The 27,895-nt window shown below is 37.5% G+C and overlaps 2 protein-coding genes across 4 annotated transcripts; both read left to right on the top strand.

Annotated features, from left to right (window-relative positions):
• The first annotated feature begins 1,851 nt into the window (after nt 1–1,851).
• Nucleotides 1,852–12,886, top strand: LOC110795619 (uncharacterized). Of its 2 annotated transcripts, none has more exons than XM_022000641.2 (7): nt 1,852–2,239; nt 5,210–8,363; nt 8,466–8,547; nt 8,979–9,045; nt 11,376–11,564; nt 11,725–11,785; nt 12,067–12,886. In XM_022000641.2, exons 2-7 carry the CDS (start codon nt 5,369–5,371, stop codon nt 12,258–12,260), a joined length of 3,588 nt encoding a protein of 1,195 aa, XP_021856333.1. In that variant the 5' UTR covers nt 1,852–2,239; nt 5,210–5,368; the 3' UTR covers nt 12,261–12,886. The 2 variants fall into 2 exon arrangements, with proteins under 2 accessions (XP_021856333.1, XP_021856334.1); XM_022000642.2 differs by lacking the exon at nt 1,852–2,239 and adding an exon at nt 4,842–4,865.
• A 5,501-nt stretch (nt 12,887–18,387) lies between these two features.
• Nucleotides 18,388–24,474, top strand: LOC110795620 (protein LONGIFOLIA 1). 2 transcript variants are annotated; one of them, XM_022000643.2, is made up of 5 exons: nt 18,388–19,537; nt 20,108–20,175; nt 20,580–22,592; nt 22,683–22,830; nt 23,382–24,474. In XM_022000643.2, the coding sequence occupies exons 1-5, from the start codon at nt 19,384–19,386 to the stop codon at nt 24,203–24,205; spliced, it is 3,207 nt and encodes a 1,068-aa protein (XP_021856335.1). In that variant the 5' UTR covers nt 18,388–19,383; the 3' UTR covers nt 24,206–24,474. The 2 variants fall into 2 exon arrangements, with proteins under 2 accessions (XP_021856335.1, XP_056685349.1); XM_056829371.1 differs by lacking the exon at nt 20,108–20,175 and having other exon boundaries at nt 19,398–19,537.
• The last annotated feature ends 3,421 nt before the right edge of the window (nt 24,475–27,895 follow it).

Below are 27,895 nucleotides of genomic sequence, written 5' to 3'. Positions count from 1 at the left end.
GCATCCCATTATTTTCACAGAATTTAGCAAAATGACCATTGTCAGAATTTAGCAAAATGACCATTGTCAAAATGACCATTGTCAAATTCCCGCTCGTTCTTGACTGCCATAAAGTTATCACTTCCAAACTAGACTCCATTTGTTCTAATTTCTTTTGGGGTGGGAGTATGAACAGGAAAAAAAGGGCATGGGTTTCCTGGAAGAATATGTGTTTACCTAAAAAAGCTGGAGGGTTGGGGTATTCTAGTAATGAGGAGATTAATTATGTCGCCCTCGCTAAGAATTGTTGGAATTTGGGAAATAAAAAGTCAATTGCTTCCGATATCATTTTTGACAAATATATTCATAGAAAAATCTTCTCCTACAGCTTTTTCCACCGGGTCTCACATTTGGAAATCTATTGGGAAAGGGTGGGAGTCTTACCATAATAGACTTGCTTGGGAGGTGGATGATGGCTCATCCATTAATCTGTGGAATGATAGGTGGATCGGTAAGGATTTGTTGAGGTCTTTACTAATTGGGCCGATCATGAGAGGTGGGGATGTCAAAACTGTCAGTGAGCTCAAAGACATGCCTTCCTCCCAAATTCATTGTTTCCTTTCCTTCCCTATTCCCAGTGAGTTGTGTGTTAGTGTTCATATTAGTTCTACAGTTTTCTCCACTAAATCTGACAGAATATTCTCAGATTGGCACAAAAAAGGTAAATTTTGTTCTAGCTTAGCCAGGGATATTGTTATGGATCGAAAACTTTCTTGTGTGAATTTTGTTGACGACTGGAATTGGGTATGGGGAAGTGTGTGGCACCCAAAGATGCAGTTTTTCTTTTGGAAATTATGGTGGGATAGGTTGGCCATTCGAAAAAAATCTAAATTTCAGGCTAAATTCAATCCCCTTTTGTTCTTTTTGCCCAGGTGTGATCGAAGACAATGATCACCTTTTTAGGAGGTGTGTTAGGGTTACTGAATTATGGGAAAAAATGGGTGTTGTTGTGGACATGTCTCCCCTGTTTAAAGATTGGTTTAAGATGAACCTCATATCCAATACTCATGTGCTCCACATTGTGCCTGACAATGTCCTCTTTGCTTTTGGGATTTGGGGTGTTTGGAAACGCAGGAATGCGTGGATTTTCGCTCAAAACAATATTCCAATTGTCATCTCAACTAATCAATCTTCGTGGGCTACTTTAGAATGGTTCTTCACCAGAATAACCACTCTAAGGAAGGAAAGCCCACCTCGCTACCTTGGTGTCCCCCCCCCCTACAGGTTTCATCAAAATAAATCCAGACTCTTCTTTTGTTTAATCTATTCTTCTTTCGGGTATTGCTGTGGTTGTCAGAGATAGTTCTTGTCACTGGATTGAAGTAAGAACTAGGGTTGTGTTTGCTCATGATGCTTTTGAGGGTGAGGTTCTAGGCATCAAGAAACCCTTCTCTTAGGTTGCAACTTGTTCTAGCCCTCATTGTATTGTATCCTCAGATTGCCTAGCTGCTGTTAATGAGATTATTGGGCCTATTTTATGTATCTCCAGACACAAAATGATTATTGATGATTGCAGGGAAAGAATTGAAGCTCTACAAGGCATACGACTGATTTTTGAAGCTAGATCCACCAACAAAGTGGCTGACTTGTTGGCGAAAAGTGCTAGACATAATTGTAATATGGGCAATGAGAGTAGTATTTTTCTTACTCCTCCCCTGATCTGTATTAATTTACTTTAATGATGCTAATTTTATATCCTAAGGGAAGCTAGTAACTCTCTTGATTCCTAATATTAATTTATCTGCTCTTTTTCATTAAAAAAAAACAAAAAAACAACCACAATGTCCACCAGCTCGGCACAAGGCACACTGAATCACAAATCACTGCGTGATAGAAAACGATTACTCGAGCATTGGCAGGATTTACAAAATCCAAATATCGTCCTTATTTTTTTCTGGGTAATATTTTAAGTTTTGTAAAAATAGATTAATGACCGTAAAAAGAAGTAAATTAATCTCTAATTTCTCTCTCCTCAAACACCAAATCTCACCTGCTCTCATCTCATCTCCATACCCTTCCTCCTCCTCCCGCCTCCGGAGTTCTGACTGCCTCCGCCGCCTCTTAAAACCCTAACTATTCTCCTCCCACAAAACCACCACCTTCTAATCGGCGCCGCCTCTTCCATTGTCGATTTTCAATTTGGGGGTCTTCTAACCAATTCTCCTTCTCTGCCGCTGTTATTCTCAGTGTTGACGACAATGTATAGCTTCTTTTCCTCATCTATTTATTCACTTTCATATTTTTGTTATCAATTTTCTGTTCATTTATTTGTGTTTTTATAGATCCATTTCGTGTTTTTCCTAATGTGCCGATGATGGATTTTGCCTGATATGATGTTTCAATCATTTTGTTAAATGTATTCTGCTGGATGTCTTTTCTTTTTTGTTCTTTGTTTTGTTTTAGTGTTCTTTTTTTGTCTGATTAGTCTATAACCAGTTCATAGTTGTAGTTGAAGTCATGTGTTCAATTATTTTTGTTTAAATTCTACTGTGTGTTTTAGTGGTTTATTTGATTTTTTTAAGGAGGGAATCCAGTAGTAAAGAACAATAACTAACGGTATAATAACACTTAGTATGATTGAATTGATTTTAATATGTCAATTATGACCTTGGTTGAATAAGAATTTGCATAGTTATTTTTTATTTATTTTGAATTATGGAGATTGAGGAATTGTAGGTGGTGGTGGTTTTGTTCATGAGAAGGAAGTGTATTAGGTTAGATTCGAACCCCTTATTCCTCAGTAAGTTTGATGATTAACCAGGCGGTAAACGTCTCAATACGATTGAACCCCTTCAACAATTCAGCTTAATTTTGTAGGCTTTTGTTCATTACCCTTTTTATGTTACGATGGAAAACTATGAAAATGCACCTTTTCTCCCTGTGTCCAGGGAGGTTGTCACTCCTGTCCTGGCTCTGGGATAGGCATGGGTAGTCTGTCCAATTCGATATCACACTAATTATCAGTAAATTATCAAGTTGGAATGTAATTAGAGAACCAAAAGTCACACAAAACTAAGCGAGGAAAATTCAATTGGACAATTTTTATTTTTATATTCTGCTAAAACTTTTAGTGCTAGCTTAACACATATGAAATATTAGTTAAAACATCTAGTGGATTAGTGTAGGAGTCATAAGATTAATTGCTCAAACTCATTTAGCTAAGAAAATGCACACTAAGATGAAACAAACAAGAAATCACACCATGAAAGTTAAAGATTTATGAAAGAACCCTTTGATACTATCAGTCTTATCTGCTGGCATCATGTACTAAACCAATTATATGGAAAATTTGAGATTAACTTTAGTGGGCCTTTGGTTTACAAAGGAGAAAGGGAAAGAAGGAGAATGGAAAGCTAAACCTGTAGATTTTACACTGTTTGTTTTAGGAAAAAAAGATTCCCAATGTATGACCACCACTTTACCTTTCCTCTACCACCACTATCCATTCCTTTCCCCTCCTTCACCGTTTCCCCTACATCCTCAACCTTTGCCGCTGCCGTTGCTTCTTTAATTCTCTCTTTCTTAAAAAAACAGACCTTCTCTCTTAGATCTAGGTTTTTGTATATTATTGGTGGTGGTTGTTGGTTTTCAGGGGTTAAGGTAGGTTTTCGGGTGGGTGGGGTTAGGGTTTTGCGGATGAAGGTGGGTTGTGGATAGGGTTTCGTGGATGGGATGGGATTTTCGATGGTTTGGGTTGATTTTGGATGGATGGGATGGCGATTCCGTCGGCTGTTTTGGAGTTTCGGTTATGGGGTGGAATTTTCGGCAGTGAGGGTGGGCCGGTGGGGCGTGGATGATTCTGGTGGTAGTTTTGTATACCATGTTGGGTTGGTGGTAGGTGTTGATTTTTTTGACCGAGAGGGTGGTGGTGGTGTATCGATGCCGGTGGTGATGTCGGAGTTGGTGGGTAGGCAGTGGCTGTGTGGTGGCATGGTGTTTTATTGGTGGCTTTAGAGAAAGAGAATGGGAATACCATGTAGAGGAGTTTTAGGGGAGTTGAAGGAGTAAAGGGAATGATTAAAATGACATTACAAACAAGTGAACAACAAAGGGAATTGGCCCTCCTAATTTTCTTCCCCTTTCCTAAATACCCTATACCTAAAGCCTCCTTATAGATATCAAGACAATACCTGTGAGAATCTCAATGTTTTGGCAAAAAGTTAGACTAACAATATTTTAACATAACTAAGTATTTGATTTTGTTGAGTTTTGGTTAGTAGAGCTCGTCTTGAGCTAAGCCTGAAATTTGAAATTCGACGAGCCAGAGCTCAGTCTCAAGATTGAGTTGTGTCGAGTTGAGCTGACCCATGCTACCTGCTAAGTGCTAACCCAAGTTTAAGCTTTTCTCAACTTATCACCAACCCTGATGCAGCAGGTTTGCAGTGTCCAAATATTGAACTCAGCCATATTCTGAAGTATTCATGTGTTTAGTTTTAAATTAAGGCGTCTAACTTCCCAAGTACCCATACCCACATTAAGAGTGAAGTATGCAGTATGGGTACTATAGGTGATATATAGAGTATGATAACCAGGTTTTAATATTGTCATCGGCACCCAAATATTCGTGTGTTTTTGTCGTAAATTAAGGTGTCTAATTTCCTGAGTGACCATACTCATCTCAAAGTGTGAAGAATGCAGCACAGATACCTTATGGTGAAATTAAGAGTCTATGTCCCAGATTCCATTATTGTCAGCAACAGCCAAGTGTTTGCATATTAGAAATTGGTTTGGTTTGCTTGATCAATTAATTGTTAAGTTATCTTTTGCTTCTTGCTTCTGCAATCTTGGGGACCTGAATAATGGAGAAGGAAGTCTCCAGTATTAAGGTCAGATTTCTTTTACATGCAGTTTAGCTTCCCTTTCTTCTTTGTGTGTTTGACTTTCTAGTAGTAATGTCTTTGTTATTCTTATTTTTGGCTGCTTTTGATCTTTGTAAATTATACGAATGTTTATACACCTATCATTTGAAGGGACTTATATCTTTGGCATCCTTCTACCAAATTCTAGAGCTTTAAGCTAGCTTTGAAATAAACGAGACAGTCCTACCTTATTTCTATCTCCCCCCATCCCCCAGGATTATCATAAAATATTTTCTTTTACGAATGATCTGAAAAATCTCTGTGTTTTTCCTTCTAATTATACTTTGTTTCATCGTTGTTGGAATGGATAGATACTGGGTTGCGGAAACTTGATCTCTTCAAAGCTCACATCATGGTAGTTGTTGAAGCAGTCACCAAACTGGGGCAGGCAAGATAGAATGCTAGAGAAGTGCACTCATCTTGTGAAACTGAGCAAGCACTAGTCCTTTTGCCTTCAAGCGAGTTCTAGAATGGAGCAAACTGTTTCTGAAAGACCGTTATCTCAGGAACAACATATCAATCAACTTCATACGCATCATAATGGCACTGTGAATACCAGTGGTGCTCATTTGAAACAGGATCCAACCGAACGATGGTGCTCCAGGAGATGGACGGGATGGAGAGGAACTACACAAAGTGGAAGTTATGGTGGTGAGCATTTAAGACAAGATAAGGTTCAAATGCCTATATGCCGTGACAACTTTCGAGGCAAATGTAGTCGTGGAGCAATTTGTAAATATCAGCACTCTGAATCTGATGAACATGATAGATCCAGGTTCTGTCAGAGTGAGCGAGAAAAGTTGGGTGCTGTTGCAACTTTAGGAAACTCCCATTTTTATAGAGCAAATGATGGTACTGATTCTACACCTAGGTTTTCATCTAGAGGTGGCAGGATCAGATCTCCTTGCCGTAGATTTCAGAGTGGAAGATGCTACAGTGGAGCATCTTGCCCATATTTGCACCCTGAAATGGCCAGTTTTGATAAAACGATACATGATTCAAGAGTTGACCAGCAGCAAGTACATAGAGCAGTAAGGGATCCTGGTTTTGGTGGAAGAAATAGAGATAATTTTACAAGGATTTCTCAGGAACATGTTGGAGCAAACAACGCAAATACAGAGTCCAGGAGTAGATCCCCTTGTCAACATTTCCTCAGAGGCAAATGCGATTTTGGAGCATCTTGCAAACGTTGGCACCCAGTCAATACATATGTTGGTTCCAGACATGATCTGAATACTCAACATCATCAAGGATACGCAGCAACTTCAAGTTATCCTGTTTCTGGTGAGAGAAGTCGAGATGTCATTTTGAGGACAACACATGAGTATGCGGAAGCAAATATGCACAATCAATTGAGAACTGGGGCTTATTCGAGAGATCCTAGTAGCAGATCACCATGCCGGAATTTCCTCAGTGGAAAATGTTATCGTGGATCATCTTGTGTGCATTTGCACCCTGTTACTGTATATGATAGACCAAGATTTGATTTATGGAATGCTCAACAAAATCAAGGAGTTTCAGTAAATTCAAGAGCCCCACATTTTGCTGATGGCAGTATAGCTACGACTTTTGGGACATCCCAAATTCACGAGGACAGCAAGAACTATTCAAACCAACCATATCGAGACACACATGCATACCATGAGCCAAAAAAAGCACGGCCGTCAAAGGATGGTGTACAGTTGGCTGGTAACAGGAAAAATATGGATGTTACATCCAGGAGCTGGTCGTATGAGGGACAGAGAAACAGGTTGACGGATGATTTCGGTGGTGACAAGACAATACGAGAGGTGTGCCTTCGGTTTACGAAGGGTAGGTGTGACCTTGGAGAACACTGCAGATATCTCCATGGCTACCATGAATATGCTACTTCTACTTCTAACTGGAGTGGAAAACCAAACACAGAAGCTGCTGGAGACTCTAGGAATTTTGGTGTGGAAAATCAATATGCCAATACAGCGATGGCTCAGGATCGCGCTGGTATCAAGAACTATCAGATGTCCTTAGGTAAAAGTAAGCATACTGAAAGCAGTGTACTTCCATCTGATGGTTTCTTTGACAAGGAAGCTAAAGGGCAATCTGTTGATGTTGCTATGGAACCTAAAATTCGTAAGGGTGATGCGACAACCATGGATGGGCTCAAATGTGATATTTCTGGAGAAAAAGTTGAGAGTTTCTGCAATTCTGCTGAAGGACGTGATAATATCAGTTTATGGAGTCGGCCATTTAAGAGGCAAAGAAACAGTAGTCCCCCCTTCCCCTCCCAAGAAGATTTTCATTGCCCGAAGTTTAGGAGATATGATTCTTGGGTTGGCTCACGTGGAGGCAGGTCCTACAATGTTGCACAATATCAATATTCAGATCGTCGTTCTTACAGATACGAGAAGCCTGTGTTTCATGCGAATAGCCAACGGCGTACAAACGGCAAAGAAACTTCAGTGAACCCTTGCTCTTGTGAAAATAACGACTCCAATTTTGCAACTCCCCACAGGTGTAAAGAAGTGGTTACTCTAGGTTCGCAGCTAGAGCAGCGTGCCGATGGTGGTCATGGTTCAAGTATTGTGATTGCCAGCAAGAAAAATGAAGCTGATTCTGCAAGATGTGCTTTACAGCCTAGTAATACTAACCAAAATAATGAGGTATTAGCAACAGACAGTGTCGCCGTTGATAGTTCAGGGGGGTCAGCCACTATTAGTCAGGAGGCTTTGGAATCAGGTTCAACACGTTCATGTGGAAGAAACGTTATTTCTCCATTGGCTATTGGTCAGACTATGTTAGAAAAAGAATCCAATGTTAACATGCCCATTGATTTTGGCCAGGAGGGGAAAGAGACAACTCTAGACTTGATGACATCGTTAAAAACCTATTCTAGGAAGAATAGTAGAAAAAGGCTTCCTGTATCTTGTGAAGAAACCATGAAAGTAGAGGTAATTGATCCAAAACAGGGGACGCCATCCGGTTCATTAGTAGAAACTTCGTTGAGTGAACCAAATTCTGTGCCTGTGAATTTGCGTGCTTCAAATGATAGTGATCCAGTTAAACCGCAGGAACAGAAGAAGCGTAAAAAAAAGCGCTCTAAATCTGCATCTTGTGAAGAAACAATGGTAGAAGACGAGGCCTCAAAACTGGGAACGCCAATTAGTTCTTTGGTAGAGACTAATGGTAATGATTTGGAGAAAGTGACCAACGATGACCTTCCAGTTATACAGCAGGATAAGAAGCATATGAAAAGGCACTCTGAATCTGCATCTTGTGAAGAACCCATGAAAGAGGAGGGAACTGATGCATCAAAAGAGGGAATTGATGCATCAAAAGAGGCGATGCCAGTCAGTTCTTTGGTAGGGAATCTTGTTCCAAATTCTAGAAAAAATCTTCTTGTCCTTGATGTAAATGGTATACTGGTTGACGTTGTCACGGATTTTCATCCTCGATACAAGCCGGACACAAGGGTAGCAGCAAAAGCAGGCGAGGGAATTTTACCTCTATGACTTCAGTTTTGTGTTATTTGACTTCTATTTCTATTGTTATCCATATTCTTATCTGACTCATTCCCCTTTATTTTTCCAGTCTTCAAACGGCCCTTCTGCGATGATTTTCTGAAGTTCTGCTTTGAAAGATTTGATGTGGGAATTTGGTCATCAAGAACCAAGTAATTATCTCGATTAATCCCACTTGTCTTTTTCTGCTTTATTTGTGCAGTGATTGGAATAATGATATATTTTCATTTAATCTGTTGAAAAGGACATATGGCTTTCTCCAGTAATGTATTCTGTGCCATTTAAATTATAATAATGCCTTAGTTTTAATAGGCTAGGTAAATTATTTGATCCTCATCTTGAATTTTGAAACTGAAAGGTATTTGTCTCAGGATTTCCAACGGATGTCTTTGATTATTGTCTTGTGCCTAGCGGAAAGAATCACATATTACCTGCGTAGCTATGCACTATAAATAATCGTTAATTATACAGGAAGTGGCTGCTACTTATCTGCACAAGGAAAATATATTTTGATTCTTGTTTGTTGCAAATTTATAATGGTACTTGATTAATTGTCTCATTGGTCTCTATTTTGTCTGTGCAGTATGAACTTGAATAAGGTGGTGGACTTCCTCATGAGGGATACCAAGAATAAATTACTTTTTTGTTGGGTGAGGCATTCTTATACAAATATCTGACATGCATGCTAATGGAGTTTCTTTATGTTATAATGTGTCTTATCTTCCCAATAACGTTTTGATTGGTCAAATCATGCCAATTTCTGATCAACATATGAAGTTCTACACGTGTAAAGTTGTTGCTATGCTGTTTCTGGTACTTCAACTGTTTTTCTGTTCTGATGTCTGGAAACCTATTAACTGTTCCTTCTGTAGGGAAAGATTTTTTTTGGATTTTTCTCTATATGATGAACGTTGTTAGCCGACCCCAAATCATTTTGGGACTAAGGCTTTGTTGTTGTTGTTGTCTCTATATGATGAACGTTAGAAACAACTTCCTCATTAGTCTCGAGTCCTTGACTAGTTAGGTGTAAGGTCATGTATATCTAGAAGTTCTATATTTCCTTTTCTGGCAGGATTGACATTCACACTGGAAGCTGCCAAGGTTGTACCTACACTACTGTGTTTGATAGCTGGAATCTGCTTTTGAACTTGATGTTAATGACTGCTTTTGAACGTGATGTTAATGACTGTTCATAACCTCCCCCCCCCCAAATCAAAAAATAATAGTTCTACCTCCGTTCCTAAATAGTCGCAACACTTGTTTGCTCGTAGTTTTAGGAGAACAAGTGGTTAGTACATGGAAAACATCTTTTAATGTGCAAAAGGGGTTAATGGGGTTATTTTTTATTGTTTGTGGGAGAGAAACAAATAAAATAGTAGCGGGGTCTTTTCCATAATAAGAATTGTTGCAACCATATTTAGGAAGGCAGGAACGGACGAATAAGGCAAGTGTTGTGATTATTTAGCATTTAAAGGAGTATAGTTTAAGTGATTGATTTGCTTCTGATTGGTTGGATTTATCTATATCCTTAAGTTGGATTGTTGAGAGTTTAAAACACCAGTTATCCAATTCATGACTAGTAACATGTCTTGACTCTGAAATAAAATCACTGGTGTGTAATGACTTTTTGTCATTTGTTTGAAATGGTTTTTTGATTGAGAAGACTCTTGAAAGGCAGACATCAGTAGTAATCCAATTCATGAGTAGTAACATGTCTTGGATCTGAAATCAAATCGCTGGAGTGTGATGAAGTTTTGTCGTTTGTTTGAAATGGTTTATTGATTGAGAAGTCTAGGCGCCTCACCTCTTGAAAGGAAGACATCAGGATAATTTGGTTGTTAGGTATCAAGGTGCTTTTGCAAGTAACATACAGATGCTTTGCTCACTTCTTATTTGGATCATACAAGTGATAAAACATGTAAAGACTACAAGGTCTTAGGAGCTTGTTGGGGGGCAGGGCATGGTAGGGGCATTGATGTTCATAGAATGTATTAAAAGTGATTAAGATTAGAGATATTGTGAGGTATTTGATGATGTATTGGATAGGCATTGAGACTTGCAAGACAGTAATTCTGCTATATATTGCTGGAACTTATTTCTCCAGTTGTAGAAATTAGTTCATTCATTTGGCTTTTTGTCAGATCTCATTTCAAGGCTTCTACTTTTTTCAAAGGTGGATCTCTTGCTAGGTGTAATGTCTAATAATCTTTCCAGAAGTATGCATCAAAGATAAATAGTTAAATACCAGAAATCCAGTAAAACTCCTTTTAGGACAAGATGTAGGAAGGTGCAGATGTATGCAACCTTACGCGTACATACTCATTAATCAACTGGAAGTTGTTCTGAAAATTTTGAAAGAATCTGTAAGAGAAATAGATTAAATTCATTGAAAAAATCAGCACCAATAACCCTAACTTTGTTTTGGGCATTTCAAAATAATCCCGTACTATTAATGATCTCAAAATAGTCCCAACTATTATCCTGTGAACCTATTGAACTGACATCCTAACATGTCCTATTATAAGTTGCCCATTTTTAGATCAAACTTTGAGGATGGTAGTGGGCCTGGTGGCGATGGTAGGGCGAGGAGGGAGGAAGCGTAGGATTGGTGGGGTAGCAGCAATACACGTATGAAGAGGAAAGCTTATACACAAATTACTGGTTTAACAGGGACCATTGTTAGTTACAAGTTATACAGGACCAATTTGAGAATATACTCTCAAAGATGGGACCATTGTTAGTTAATCAAAAGTTGGGACTGTTCAAAGAAGAATATGTATAGTTGGGAATGTTTTTGTCAAATTTTCCTGTAGATTATGATGTATGTTACCATGTTGTATGTTCGTGCTATTGGGATCTTGATACTTGTTTCTCTTTGTAACGTTTTCTCTTTTTTGCATCTATGCCTTTCTCAACATGTTATTGTTTCTTAACTGCTGCATCTTTGTTTCTGATTGATTAAATGGAGAACTCTGTGCAGGATCGGTCCCATTGTACTGCTACAGAATACAAGACTCTTGAAAACAAGGACAAGCCCCTTGTTTTGAAGGAACTTAGGTACCTTTGGTGGGATAACAAAGGGGTATCTCTTCCTTGGGACAAGGGATATTATAATGAAACTAATACAGTATTGGTGGATGATTCACCGTACAAGGCTCTACGGAATCCTGTAAGTTCTGAATTTTGATGCACGTACATTGTCCTCAGATATGTGCACATGTTAGGCTTTCATTTAATCAGTATTTTGTATCTTTGTTCATCAGTCATCATTAGGTCACTTGTGGTTCAATTCTATTACTCATTTTTCTTTCTTTGCATCTTTTGTTCAGCCCCATACGGCCATATTTCCACATCCTTACAGTTTCAAGAATGCTGGAGATAATGCACTAGGTAAGGTTCCCTCAATCTCTGTAGAATTTTCTTTATGAGATCACTCGCACACAGTATTGATTTCAGTGTCCTGCTTAATAATCATCTTTGGCATGCTGGATCATTGTTGGTCCGCCTAGCTTTATGCTCGTCGTGTTAATTCAAATATGCATGTATGCCACCCCCAAACTTTGTTATTTATTGGTTAATGCATTTGCTACCGTCTAGCCCTCTCCCGCTTTCACATTTTATTATAAAACAGTATCGTGGAATGCGTTTTTCACAATTTGAAATCGTGACAGGACCTGGTGGTGATCTTCGCGTGTATCTTGAAAGACTGGCCGAAGCTGAGAATGTCCAGAAATTTATCCAGGACAATCCATTTGGTCAAAGGCCGCTCTCCAAAACAAGCAGTTCTTGGCAGTTTTATGCTAAAATAGCTGGTACTTATGGAAGCCAACAAGGAAAATATGCAAATATAGCCACTCACTCGTAGCACGTCCTTGGTGGTAACAATCTGCTTAAAGCTGATTGGTTTTTTGGTTTGATGTTCATTGTTCAGTACCTACCAGGTTATATTTTCCGTTGCTGACTGTATAACCAAAGGGTTTACAGACTGTAGTTTGCATTTATTTGTCATTACCAGTTCGTTGAGCATGTATCCCTAGGGGCTAGGGGCTTCACTCACTTCTGTGCATGACCATATAGGCACATACTCTTGATGGGTTAGTACTTAGTTTTAGGTTTAGGTTTTACATCGTATTTTGATAGAAGAGTCAAGAGTGTACGATAAATCATAGATCATAGGCTTATAATTTATTCTTTGATGTGGAACGTGATAAAAGGCTGTAAATCAAGGATGTGAAGATGTCCAATGCTGCTGACCCTCTTATTAAGGAGGGCTGTGGAGGAGTTACAGCGAAGTCACGGCTTTGTGTTTTTGTTCTCCCTTTGTACTAAAATCATGATCTCTCAGTTTGTACTGTGTCTTATAATATGGACTATTTTGCTTTCCGGTGCTTCAAACAAATTATAGTTCGGTTGTAAACTTGTATCGTGCTGGAATATCGCCGGCACAACGGCAGACAGAAAACAAGTTTATTGTGATTTGTGATTGACTCATCTGCACATGGTTACTTTTGTTTGGATTGTTTATAATCATGATTATGTCAATAATTGTGTCATTATGATGGAAGTACAAAAGCATATAGTATAAGATCATGCTTGAAAGGGAAGTTAAGTTTTTCCAGCAAATCATGCAGCAAGTATGTAATGAATCTTCCGAGTAAGGATCATCTTCATTTCCGTCAAAAAATGGATGGTCTTAACGGAATTAAATTTCTCTACTAGCTTAAGTGAAATCATCTTAAGAAAAGAAACGGATAAAAAGTAACGGAGAAATGAACTGGATGAAAAAAAGTGGAGAGAATCCTAGCACAAATCTTGTGATATTTGCATGAAAATGACTCTTGATTTTGGACCATGCATGTAATCACGCAATTGCATGCATAGACCATTGCATGATTGTTTTGACATATTTGTGTATTTAACAATGTACTCTTTTGGGGTGGTTGGGTTTTGCCAGCTGAGCAACATGGCATTTCTAACTACCAAGTAACGCCTAATAATTGTAGAATTGTGGATGAGAAGGCTGGAAATGTTACTCCCGGTGCAATTGGGAACACCTCCACCCCGTTCCTTGGTATCCAAATGTTATATTTGATTTGACCGTTTTACTCATTTGAAGAATGAAAAATGAGAAAAACTAATTAAATTGATCACAAGTTAATTGTGTGACTGGTACACGTGGTGAGCTCAAATTCAAAATGGACATGCTATAACGGACTAACGGTTATGTGCAACACAATCAGTCAAGGGTTAATTCGACCTTGGTCAACTCGAGCCCTATTTCCTTTTTTTTTCAAAAGTCATGGATAGTTGTTGAACTTCTTCAAAGCCATCTACAACTCCACTCTCTTGGCTATTCTTGACCAATGCATTGGTGCACTATCACTCAAGATATGGTACAAACTTTTGAAATCTCTTGCCCTTTTCGCCCCTTTTTTGTAACAATTTTCTATCTTGTTTAATGATTGGTCAATCCTAACAACTTTTTAGAAACTTGCCTTTCCCTAAGTTAATTATTCTAGATTTGTAAAGGATTGAAAAGTTTAGTTGGTCACTCATTTTTGTGTGACATGGGGGTGATATAGATACATAAAAAAAACAATTAATAAATTAATAATGATTTCTTTTGAATTGACTAGCTATTTAATCGTGCATTAATTTTGTCTAGCTATGTAATAATAATGAAATTATTGGGGTAAAGAGTTAAAAAAAGAAAGGTAGGCCATCATGTGTCTACCAAAGAGGTGGATAAGTTGTGTTCCCTTGAAACATATACTTGTATAAGGCATTCCCACATCTTATATTCTTATTTGTGGTGATGCTTCATGCTTAGTTCATTTTTCATGTCATACCCTTATCAACCTCCCTCTCCATAGTCTTCATTTGTCTACATTTTATTTTATTTTATTTTAGTCGTAACAGAGTAGAAGGTAGTACTCCTTTCTTTTTTTGGTGCGAATGAGCCACAAGAGTGGGGATGAGAATCGATCCCAGGATCACCTGGAACTGGGATGGAAGCTCTAACCAACTGAGCTATCCATCACTCTCAGTACTCCGTAATATAAATTGGAAGTTTTCTCAATTGAAAATCATGTTGCAAATTATCGACTATTGTAAATGTTGTAGATCTATATTTTCTTTTCTAGGCAAAAGTCCGACCTTAAAGTCCTTGATTAGGTTGATTTTTTGACCAATTTGTTTTCAAATTATTGAACGTGACTATACATTATTAATATTATACATACGTTTTTCCAAGGTAGTATGTGTTAGTTTTTTTTATTTTTTATTTTTTTTTAGAATAGACTATAATTATGGTTTAAGAGGTATGAGTTTGGGGTGCTCATATTGAAAATATAATATCCATGTATATGTTGTCTAAATTCATTTTGTCCTAATGTTAGTGTTGTGATATATCAAATTAAAATAAATATCATATATTGTTGTGTAATAAATTAATAATGTTAAGTGCCCCACAAGTTTTGCATGAACATACATGTATTTGATTATTGGCATATTGATCACCTAATACTCTTGAATTTGCTCATTGTCAAGCTAGGTATATAGTAAACCAATTGTACATACATTGATGCCATCTTTGTTTTCATCACCTGTCCTTTGTTCAGCCACCATATCGATCACTAATCTCTAAAATGAGGGAGCATTCTAATTCATCAACATCCTACCGGTTTTGCTTTTCTCAATTAAGGCACAACCAGAGGACTTGTTGTACATTTGCTCAATGTACTGTATACCTTTTTTTTTTTTTTTTTTTTTTTGTAGAGAGAGTTACAAGGCGAAAATAATACATACAAGATTCGATCATTGCATCCCTCGGCTCGTATATTTAACCAATTTGAACTAGTCACTGACATCCACAATGTTAACACCGGTAATTGTATTATTTTCATCGGACAAATTCTTATAATTATCGACTTAAATAGATACATTGAGAACGACATGTAACAACTCATTCTAATAGCTCCTTGGCTTTATTGTGTTTTTCTAATTTTCCTTACTTGTCTCTTTAAGCACATGTAAAAAAAAGAAATATTTTAATTAAAAACGCAATACTCTATGCCTATCTTAAAGCAATATTTTAATAAAAAAAATGTAATACTCTATGTCTATTTTAAGGTGAGTGTGCTATGAAAAATGAATAAAGCAAAGAGAGATAAACTAAAAAGTGGGTATAGGAGAAAGTAAAAGATTGAAAAATATACGAAGTATATTGTAAATGTTGTGGCCTGAGTTAAGATGTTAAAATACAATAGAGCAAATTAAAGTACCCGAAAGAAAAAAGAATCTCAAAATAAAGATGGGTGAAAAAAACAAATGGATAACTTAATTGAACACTATTTACTGTAGACCTGGAGTACATAAAGTCATAAACCACAAATTGATATTCACAAGCTCTACTTTAACCTTATTTGTAATACGTAAAAAAAAAAAATCAAACATAGTCATATAAGGGTGTTACTATCAGTCATCTCAATACTTCGTATATACTTTTAAAATATCAACTTTTTATAATTTTTAGAATAAATCATTAGAGATCTACATACTAAAATTTTATATTAGCAAACATAAAAATGTGAAATGTTAAAAATATTACCGTATAAAACCGATGTAGTGCGAGTAGAAACATACCGTACCGTACCAAAAGTTTGTCATGAGGGGATATTTCGGTGGACTTGGAGGATAGAAGGTATTCATTGGTAATTAATAATATTATAATACATGTATGGATTGTTAATGTGCCATGTGGCTTATGTTGCAGTGTCACATTCTCATCTAAAGGAGATGAGAACATTTTAATTTTACCTATGAGTTGTGGTAAATCAGTGTAATGTCTTTACATATTCAGGCCATAAAATGGTCAATTCTACACATAAATTCTCAATTGTATTGTTGTCACCCTTTTATGGGTTCATGGGTTGCCTACATGTTGGTTCTACTTCTATACAACCCAAAACAAGAAATAATGACATCTATCTAAACTAGCCAAGAGAAGGTGGGTGTATCACCAAAGAAGACTCTAATTTCAAGTCATTTTTAACAAGCTACAATTGTATACATAATACATGTGCATAGAAGAAGGTAACCCTATTCAATAACAAAAATGTTGTATTGCAACATATCTTTCAGCTTTCAGCATATCAATGACGACTATATAGACCAATTGAGGTTGGCATGAGTGGTTAAGGGCCTCTTGCTCCTTAACCAAGGTCTCGGGTTCGAGCCTTGGGAATGAAAAAAATCTCAACTGGGAGGGATGCTGCCCATCGAGGTACCCATACAAACTCCCGCGGGAGATTAGTCCACTCGCCTAAGGCGGTGGGAACTCCTCGTAGTAGAACCAAAAAAAAAAAATGATGACTATGTAGTATAAGATATAAATGAAATTTGCACAAAAATAAAGTTCTTTCAGTAACCCTAATAATAATTTCATTTTAATTTCATGATGGGAATTAATGATAAGAAAAGCTAATTAAAGATGTGTTAAGGGGTATAATCCACATGTGAGTATTAGACTAGTTATCCCACATATATTGAAGACATAGAAAGAGATTGACTAACATATAAGATTTGTGGGCTACTCCACCTATCACCACCATCAGACTTATATGTGATCAATCACTTTCCTTGTCCGGACTCGTGTTAGGCTCGTTAAGTTTATCAAAATCTATTTTACTACGTAAGAAATACCCCTTTACCAACTCTCTCTTTCCACTACAAACAATAAGGATTTCACACTCCCACATCCAATTACAAATTTTGCATACATTTTACCCTTTAACAAATCTCTCTTTCCACTACAAACTATTAGGGTTTCACACTCTCCCATATCCAATTACAAATATCACATAATTGTAAAAGAAAAATATGGAATAAAGGGAATATTAAATAATAAGCTTTTATTTTATAAGGTTATAAAATGAACTAAACAGAGCTTATATTAAAAACATTAAAACACTCATCTTCCTAAATCCTAATAATTAAGGGCGTGTTCGGCAATATCGGTTGAACTAGCATTTTTACCTAGTCAAAAGGCTACTTGTAAAATTCATAAAATATAAATGTTTGGCAAGGTAGCGATTTAGGTAGCGGTTAGCGTTAGAGTGAGCGATTGAGTAACTTTTGGTCAAACGTTAAACTTAGTAGCGTTCAAAGGTAGTGAATAGCATTTGATAATTTTATAGTAAAGTTTCAAACAATATAATTTTATAATATCAACCGCTACTTTGACCGAATAATCATATTAGACACCACTACTTTGACAACAAGCTTTACCGTTACTATTCAATCGCTACTCGATATTCTAACAACTAACCACAACTCAATGGGTAACACTTATTGCTAATTTTGCCGAATATGGCCTAAATCTCCCTCCCTTAACTCAAATTAATCAAAAAAAAAAAAAAGTGAAAAGGTAATCCCTTATTCCCTAGTAATTACTAATTAAAATATTTTATCATTCACTAATTAAATTTATAAATGTTTGGTAAGGCATCAGTTAGCGTTAGAGGTAGCAAATGAGTAACTTTTGGTCAAACGTTAAACTTAGTAGCATTCAAAGGTAGTGGGTAGCATTTGGATAATTTTTTTAGTAACCATATATAAGGAGTATAGTTTTTAATATATTTTATAATATCAACCGTTATTTTTACCGAATACTCATATTAGACACCGCTACTTTTACCGAATACTTATATTAGACACAGCTACTTTGGCAACAAACCGTTACCGATACTATTCAATCGCTACTCAATATTCTAACAACTAACCGCAACTCAATCAGTAACACCTACCGCTAATTTTGCCAAACATACCTAAATCTCCTTCTCTTAACTCAAATTAATCAAACAAATAAAGTGAAAAGGTAATCCCTTATTCCCTAGTAATTAAAATGGTTTTATCATTCACTAATTCACTCTCTCCTCCAACTGACAACTTCACATGCCCATGCAGGTAGCTCCATGACCCCACCCATACAATCATCCCACATGGAAGAGATCATCTCTCTCCACAGATTCTTCTTCTTCAGATAAAAACACCCCCATTCATTTATTTAATCTCTTTCTCTCTCCTCTTTTTCCTTTTGTTTAATTAAACCCAATCACCTGCTCTGCACCACATGGCTAGACTAGAGACAGATTACTCTGTATTTCCATATTCTCTGATTTAACAATCTCCCTCCATTCCTTCATTTTTCTGTCTCTTGGTTGTCATTTCTTTTTGTGTTCTGCGCAAATCAAACCCCAAACATTTCTTCTTGGATCTGCAGTTATTCTTCCTTTTACATTTAATTCAATTCAATTTTTGTTCTGGGTTTTAATGGTTCTTCACTAAACGAGACATAAGTCAAATCTCGGGGTGTTTTATTAGATACCCAGTTGAGTAAATTGGTTTCGCTCATCTGGGTATCTCTTGTTCTGCTGTAATGTGTACTGGGTACTGAAGAATTAGGTAAAAAGACCCAGAAATTTGGTACTAAATAAGCCTGCATTTTTGTCAATTTTCACTAATTGGTAGGTGGAGAAAGTGTTCTTGGAGTTACTGCGTTCCAGCTTGCTTGATTTTGAAGTGATAGCAACTCATTTGTGCTGATTTTGCTATTTTGGGTAGTTCAGTATTTGGATTTTGAAGGTGGGTAATGAAAGGAAGTTTTCTAGGGTTTTAATTTTGGTGGTTGGAGGTTGAGATTATGGTGATTGTACTGATTTATATCTCAAATTGAGAGTGGTTAATTTGGTTAATCAAGACATTTACCAAGCTTAATTACCGTGGCAGTGTGGAGTAGCTTGTCCCCACTCCCAAATTTTGAAGTCCTGACAGTACTGTAATTCAGATTTGAGGAGGGGTGGGGTTTTGGATTTTGCTGAATTTGGAGGAATATGGCATAAACATTATCTGGGTTTGGTAAAGGTGTTTGGACTTTGTGTTTGATTTTGGAGAAGTGGTAGTAGTATTTGTTTCTATTTGGGGCTACCATGGCTGCAAAGCTGTTGCATTCATTGGCAGATGACAATCCAGATTTGCACAAGCAAATTGGATGTATGACTGGAATTTTCCAAATCTTTGACCGCCAGCAACTCCTCTCCGGGAGGCGGCCGAACACCCGGAGACTCCTTCCTCCTCCCCAAGGTAGTCTGTTATTGCTCTTCGGTATTGATTTTGGATTGTTGATAATACATTTGATAATGGAAGTGCTTGTTGGTTTTGGGTTTCATACGAAGTATTTCAATTGTATCTTTGACTGTTTCATTGCTGTTTGCTAGTGTGCTTATTTCCATTTTCTAATGTGGTATGCTCACTTGTAATTTTTCCTTATATTTGGCAATCTACTGTCCTTTTGATACTTTTGTTTTGGCTGTCATTATTGTTTGTCTCTATACTTGGAATATTGCAAATAAGTAAGAAACTTGCAATCTATAATCTGTTGATATGGTGGTTTTGACCATTTGGTAAACTTGCAATCTATAATCTTGTATCTTGCTATATTGGCCTTCTTATCTTAACTACTACGGAGTATCTTTTTACATTTTTTTGTCACTGCGAGGGTGGGGTGTGGGAAGGTGCTTGTATTATGTAGAAATTTGATAGATTGTATTCCTATGGTGGTCACTGTGGTGTGATATCAACTACCCTGCCTCGCCCCTCACCAAATGCTCAATGCTGTACCATTTTCTAATGGTCAATTACCTTTTTCTATAGGTAATTCCAAGTTTGGCAATGGAGAACTGGATGCTGATTCCAGTAATGCCTACAATCGTGAAACGCTGGTACTGGATCTCAATTTGGCAACTTTTTTTTGTTTTCGCTGGGTTTGTTTCATCTATGTGCAGTGCTTTGTATCTGTGTTTAATATTGTGTAGTCAATCAGTGGGTTTGTGAATTGGTTTAGATGAGCATAGAATGCCGGTATTAAAATTTAATCATGTTGAGGCAAATTGGTGAATTTTTTTTGTTATGTTCAGATGATGGGGTGTTAACATTTTAGATATGTTTATCCCTAGACAAGCTCCTTGGAAATATGTTGAAATTCAGAAGTCTCAAACACTTCTTCATATTTATATCTTTCAGCTTTGAGCATACTATATGAGAATTCACCAATGTAGGCTTCATTTTGCATTTCTTAATAGATTTCTATCAATCATGATTTAGTAACTTTAGCTTGTTGTTGCAGGAAAGGAATTCAAATAAAAATGTAAATGAAAAACAACGGGCATCCACCGAATCATCAAGAGCCTCCTTTTCCTCTTCTTCACGTTCTTCATCATTTTCCTCCCTTGATTGTGGCAGAACAGGACAACCAGAGCCGTCTTCCACAGATAGAATTATATTTCCTGACACTCCTTCAAGAGACCCTGTCATAAGCCAGACAAGTGCTAGTCCCAAGATGGGAAGACTTTCTGTTGACATTCGAGATGTGGTTAAGGATTCAATGTACAGAGACTCTCGAGGTCTATCAGTCCACACCACTGCTAAGGAGGATGGATCAGGCCACATTTTGAAACATAACGACTCCCCAAGACCCCAACAGTTGTCCAAGTCAATGGATGAATCATTAGGAGTTGGGATGAAGGGTAATAACATGGCAGCTGATATCAAGGAGTCTTTAAGAGTTCTTGCTAAACTTCGCGATTCTCAGTGGAATTATAATGAAAAAGAACTTCCGAGGTTATCGCATGAGTCAACGGAAGGGTCTTTCTTTCCAACACCGAGGGATGCACCGAGGTTTTCCTATGACGGGAGAGAGATGAATCGCAAGATTAAAGATGCTCCGAGGCTTTCTTTGGACAGTAGAGAAAGCTCGGCAAGGGGATCCAATAATGAAAGAGTTGAATGTGTACTGCAGCCATCAAATAACCAGTCACGTCCCTCTAGTGTAGTGGCTAAACTCATGGGCCTTGATCTGTTACCTGAAACTAAACGTTCCAATGAAAATCAGTTGGGGCCAATAAAGATGTTATTTGAAGACAGTGGTCCCTCTTTAGCACCTTTAAGAACACTTGATGGATGCAGGCCAGTTCGACTTCCTAAATCGCCAAGGAGCACTAGAAAGGAGTCAACTTCACCAAGGTGGAAGAATCCTGATACAGTCATGAAACCAATTCCTACTTCAAAAATTCCTATTGAACCAGCACCGTGGAAGCATCAAGATGGTGGCCGAGCTTCTCCAAAGCAAGCTTCAAGGCCGATAAAATCCTCACCGAGTACATCTAGCAACTCCCCTTCCGTTCTTGGTGAAATGGAGAAACGGTTGAAAGATATTGAGTTCAAACAATCTGGAAAGGACCTTAGAGCTCTAAAGCAGATACTGGAAGCAATGCAAGCAAAAGGTCTTTTAGATTCCACAAAAGATAATCACACTTTCGACATGGGTGACAACAGAGAGCATGACCGTAGAACTGGTTCTGAGATGAATGCTGGCATGATGAGCTCCAATGATTTCCGCTCTAGTAGAGCTATTGCTTCCAAACAAAGGGAAAAAGGCACACCAAAAGCATTTGACTCCCCAATTGTTATTATGAAGCCTGCTAAGCTTGTCCAGAAATCTGGTATTCCTGCTTCCTCCATCATCCCAATTGATGGCTTGTCTTCTCTTCAAAGGCCCCAGAGTAGCGAAGGTGCATCTCACAGAAAGAATTCAGTTGGTAGCAAAATACCCAAAGATCAGACTATTAAAGATGGTCGCAGAGATCAGGTTGTTGTTTCTTCTGATAAGAAAACTAATAATAGAAACTTAAAAGTAGCTCCATCTTCATCAAGGTCGCCACAGATAGCAAAGGATAACGCTGCAAATTCATCAAAAAATTCGGGATCAATAAGCCCTAGATTGCAACAGAAGAAACTGGAGTTTGACAAGAGATCTCGTCCTCCAACCCCACCTGCTGATTTAAACAAATCTAGAAGACAGACTATTAAGCAGTCAACTGAATCTAGTTCCCCAGGCGGGAGGCGGCGATTGACCAAAACCAGCAGTGTGCAGCAGAATGATGACCAATCAAGTGAAAGATGTAACAACTCCAGAAATTCGTGCTGCCAATTAAACAATGTTTATCTGCAATCCAACACCAATTTGACAATGGAGTCAAGGATAGATACAGAAGGCACCAGCACCAAGCAGTCTGTGGATGTAGCCATCACTCAGAGCCCATCCGGGGATAAGCATTGGGTCTCCGTAGAAAAGGAGGAAGTAAGTTTTCTGACCCTTGACTGTGATGGCCTTTTCAGACCATTCTAGTGTGTAACCTTGGCTAAGGAATTGCATATTAATCTGTTTCAGGAAGTGAGTTTGAGGTTGATTGAAGAGAACACGATGGGGAATCTTGCTTTTGCCCCTGAACAGCCAAGTCCTGTTTCTGTGCTTGACTCTTCTGCATACATGGAAGGGTCTCCATCTCCTGTCAAACAAACTTTACATTCCCTCAAAGGTGAATTTTTTTTGCCCTGAAAATTTGTTATCATTTGCCTTTGTAATAAATAAATCAAAAACAAAAAACATGCAAAGGTAAATTTAGTGTTTCTAGTTGCTGCATTGATAAAGATCTTTGTCGTACTTGGTTTCCGTTCTATCGGAGTTATTTTGTCTGAACTTATATTATATGAACTTATCTGAACTTAACTAAACTTATCATAACTTATCTGAACTTATCTTATTTTATCCGAGAAAAACTTATTTTGTCTGAAATATACTTATTTGTGTGAAAATGTATGAAAAAAAACTTTTTTTTTTCTGACTTTATATTATCTGAACTTAACTGAACTTATCTGACTTATATGAACTGAAACAAGTCGAATAAGTCGAACAGATAGGTTGAAATGTTGTGCCAATATATCTGGACGGAAATGATTTGTTTGTTTTGTTTTGGGTGGCACTCTGTACCTGATATGTGATTTTTTTGCAAGTCCTTGTGTAAAATAATCTCTTACGCTACGCTCACTTATTGTTTTTCTGTAAATTCTTATGGCACAAATAATTTAGTTGCTGAATCAAATGATGGAGGGCAAGAGTTGTGGAGTACTGTAGATAATATTTCTACTAAGAGCACGGTTTTGGAGCTTCCTTCTGAGATTAGTCGAAAGAAATTACAGAGCATCGACAACTTGGTTCAAAAGCTCAGAAGATTGAATTCAACTCATGATGAAGCCCAGACAGATTACATCGCCTCACTGTGTGAGAACACTAATCCAGACCACAGATACATATCTGAGATACTCTTGGCTTCAGGTCTTCTACTCAGAGAGCTTAGTTCAGGCTTCACAGCCTTCCAACTCCACCCATCTGGACATCCTATCAACCCAGAACTGTTTTATGTTTTAGAGCAGACAAAAGCAAGCAGTTTGCTTGCCAAAGGAGAGAATGTTGATGAGGTTTCTCTCAGCAAGTCCAAGCCTGAAAAGTTTCACCGCAAACTCATATTTGATGCCGTGAATGAAATTCTTACAGAAAAATTAGCCATTGAGGGCCCACCTACCGAGCCTTGGTTGAAGCCTACAAAACTTGCTAAGAAGACCCTTAATGCTCAGAAGCTTCTGAGGGAGTTGTGTTCAGAGATAGAATTGCTGCAAATTAAGAAGCAGGATTTTAGCCCTGAGGAAGAAGAGGATGTGTTGAAATGCATCTTGTGGGAGGATGTGATGCATAGATCAGATAGTTGGACAGATTTCCGAGGTGAATTTTCCAATGTAGTCCTCGATTTGGAGCGATCCATTTTTAAAGATTTGGTAGATGAGATCGTTATTGGTGAGTCAGCTCGCCATAGACGCAAGCCTAACAGGCGATGCAGACAGCTTTTTTCCAAGTAACAACCCCTTTGCTCTCCTTACCTTTTCGATGCTTTAGTCATCACCATTAATTTTTCTTCTTTTTTTTTTTCTGTATAAGGCACAAAATAAGAAAGGCCATGGATAGGAACTAAAATACTTGTTTTCATTAACATCTCAAGTTCTGCAGCGGATTGTATAGAGTATCTAATGTTGATAAATTGTATTACAGAACAAAAAATCTTCAGGATCAGTATCTAATGTTGATTACTAAAGTTATATTACAGCATAATTTATATTGCTTCTGTTGAGACTTGAGACTTTCTTGTACAAGGTTCAAGGTTCTGATCATTTACTTTCTGCTGTCGTATCAATTCTTGTCTAGATGCAATATGTTCATCTTTTCAATGGATGTTACATGCAATAGCTGGGTAAATGCATGTCAATAATCGTCAAAGTTTGAAAGGGACTACGATTAGTCGATCAGTTTGTAAAGTTGAGCAGCAAATCTCTTTGTAGATGATGATTATTTACTGCAGCAAATGCATACTGATTGCATTCACCCAAGTAGGAGGTTCTCAATGCTAATATAGAAAATGAAGCATTACACTAATTTCCTTGAATATTAGCTTGAAAGAGTTAATAATTAATTTGTCACACATTCTTTTATTTAAAGGTGGTGTAAAATAAATATTGTACTCTGTACATCAAAGTAAAAGGTAACTAAATTTATTGTACCCCTTGTGTGTGCAAGACCTTTTGTTAGGCTGTTTTTTTTTTTTTGGCAATTAAAAGATTTTATTACCAAAAGGAGAGTTAGGCAACAGCCCAATACAAGCACAAACCACTAAGCCACACAAGCCTCCTGAGCAAAAACAATCAGCTCATCTAAACACTATGTTCTAGTAAATAAGAACAAAGCTCATCAGTTAGCCTACTAGCTACCCTAAACTGGATCTCTCTAAACAGTTCAGTGGGACTTTTACAATGCTTGTTATACACTTGATCATTCCTATTTAACCATAGAGAATACACACTCTCAGCAAAGAACATTCTTAACAATTTGTGCCTATTACCTCCTCTCTTACAGCTTTTAAGAACCCACTTCAATTCATCAGTAAAGCCAACAGGCCTTCTTGCAAACTGCAGAAGTTTCAGAACCTTCTGCCAAACTTGAGCTGAAAACTGACAGTCAAAAAACATATGCTCCACAGATTCAGAACCAACTTGGCACATAGGACACAAACTGGAGGATACTATATTCCACTGCAGCAGCCTGTCCAGGGTAGGAAGTCTTTTCCAGATAGTAATCCATAGAATAAACAGACTTTTTGGTGTAGCCTGATTGTGACAGGTTAATCTCCTCCAAGGAACTTTGGCATGAGTGCCACTAAGCTTCTGGTACATTAGTTTAATAGAAAACTTCCCATGCTTCATCACTACAGACCAGCCTCCCACTTGCTCAATCAAATCAATTCCTTCCAGAATCTTCTTCAAAGACCAAGACATGTTGGCAGGGGAATGCAATCCCACCAAAGGCTTGTTTTTCACATAGTAACTGTTTACCCACCTTGCCCACAGCTTATCTTTCTTGTGAGCAATAGCCCACAACAACTTGCAGATAGCTGCTTTGTCCCAAAGCAACATATCTTTAATGTTCCAACCTCCTGCTGATCTAGGCAAACAATGAAGGAAATAATGCCCTTGGTCCAAGTATGCATATAATATTAAGCCTAATAAATGCGGTTCAGTATTAATTAAGAAGTTAATATTTCAGTGAGATCAAGTGAGCTGAATGCCTAGCTAGAGGCCGCTTCAGTTCAAGTGGAATTAATTATATTAATCCACAGCTTACTCTTGACTGAACCCGTAGGGTCACACAAATAGTACGTAAACGGATCAAGTATTTAATGACATTAAATACTCCATCTATGGATATTCGGAATCGACGGATCTTGGTTCCAGTGGGAGCTGAGATCATCAAAGGCAAGAAATGAATACTCCGGAAACGATGATATTGCCGGAAACGGAAATATGGATCGTATCGGAAATATAAATATTATCCAATTCGTAGATGTTGCCGGAAACGGAAACATGGTACGTATCGGAAAATATTAATGGAAATGGAAATTGAAATATTGCCGGAATCGGAAATATTGCCGGAAACGGAAATACTGTCAGAATCGGAAATATTATCGGAATCGGAAAATAATTCCGGAAACGGAAATATTAAATATTTGTTCGAAACGGAAATTAATTCCGGAATCGGAAATATTAAATATTGTTCGTATCGGAAATGAATTCCGGAATCGGGAATTTAATCGGAAAGCGTATCGTACGAATTAGCATCGGACGAGGCTTGCTAGACGAAGGCCCATCACGAGGCTAGGCCAACGCCCAGCAAGCCACACGCCAAGTGCTCGACCAAGCCCAGCGCAAGGCCAGGCCCAGCCAAGCACTGACAGGCGCGCACAAAGCTCATGGGCTGCGAGGCCGCATGCGCTGTGCGCTCGGCGTGGGCCGCAAGGCCTGCGTACGGGCGTGCATGCGTGTGCGTGTGCTCGTGTTCGTAACGAATCCTAATCCTATGGGAATTCGTGCACTGATTAAATCCTAATCCTAAAAGATTAAATTTATTATTTAGAGTTCTATTAGGATTCTAATTAATAAATCCATATCCTAGTAGGATTATAATTCCTTTCCATAAACTCTATAAATAAGGTCATAGGGTCACATATTTAACAAATGATTTTGAAGTATTCAAAGGTAAAAATTTTAAGCAAAAATCAGTCAAACACTTGCAACCCAAAATAGCCGAAAATCCTAAGTAACCTTAAGGGCGATTCAAGTTGGTGAAGCTTAAGGCGGATCCGGACGTGTTGTGGACTATCTACGGAGGGACGACACTTGGAGTCCTAAAGACTTGTTCTTGTTCGGTTCGGGCGCAGCTAGGGAGGGCACGCTACAAAGTGTATGCATCTGAATTATGCTACATGATTATGTGTAAATAATATGTTTCCTGGTTTTATGGTTTTTCCGCATGATTTATGTTTATTCATATGTATCATAACCTAACAGTGGTATCACGAGCCTCTTATTATTTTCATAATCTAAATTGCATGAACATGGTTAAATTTTACAAATTTGCAAAAAATTAAAAGGGGTGATTAATTTTCGTAATTGTTAATTAATTGCAAATTGCGTTTATTTAATTATATGTACGCAGTTTTTCGGCAGTTTCTTCGTTACTCATCCAAATCGAGTGATTTTTGTGTCAATTCCGCATGTAAAAGGCATTCTAAAATTTTTGACAAAAAGAGTTTTTTTTGGCCGAACCCAGAATTCCCAAATTCGAAGCCTAACTATGACTTTTCGGAGGTTTTAGTTTTTCGAACGCAAAAGTTTGTAAATTTAAGATGTTAAATTAAGTATTTGCGATTCTTGTTGATAAATCTTGAGTTTTTGATTGAACTACTGTATATGTTTAACAATTATGAATGCCTAGACTTGTTAATTATACAACCTAATTTGTAATTATGATTAATTTTTTGAAATTCGAATAATTTAGAATTGATTTGTTTTTCATAATTAATTAATAATTTAATTAGGTATCCATGATTAAAATCCACCATAAAAATTGTTCATTTATGTTAAAATTTTAATTTTTATGACCTAGATTTGAATCCATGTTAATCGGAAATTAATTGATTAATAAATTTTCGATTTTTCGCC

The sequence above is a fragment of the Spinacia oleracea genome, chromosome 5, assembly GCF_020520425.1.
Source record: "Spinacia oleracea cultivar Varoflay chromosome 5, BTI_SOV_V1, whole genome shotgun sequence".
Classification (NCBI taxonomy): domain Eukaryota; kingdom Viridiplantae; phylum Streptophyta; class Magnoliopsida; order Caryophyllales; family Amaranthaceae; genus Spinacia; species Spinacia oleracea.
This window is presented reverse-complemented; position numbering and strand designations above follow the sequence as displayed.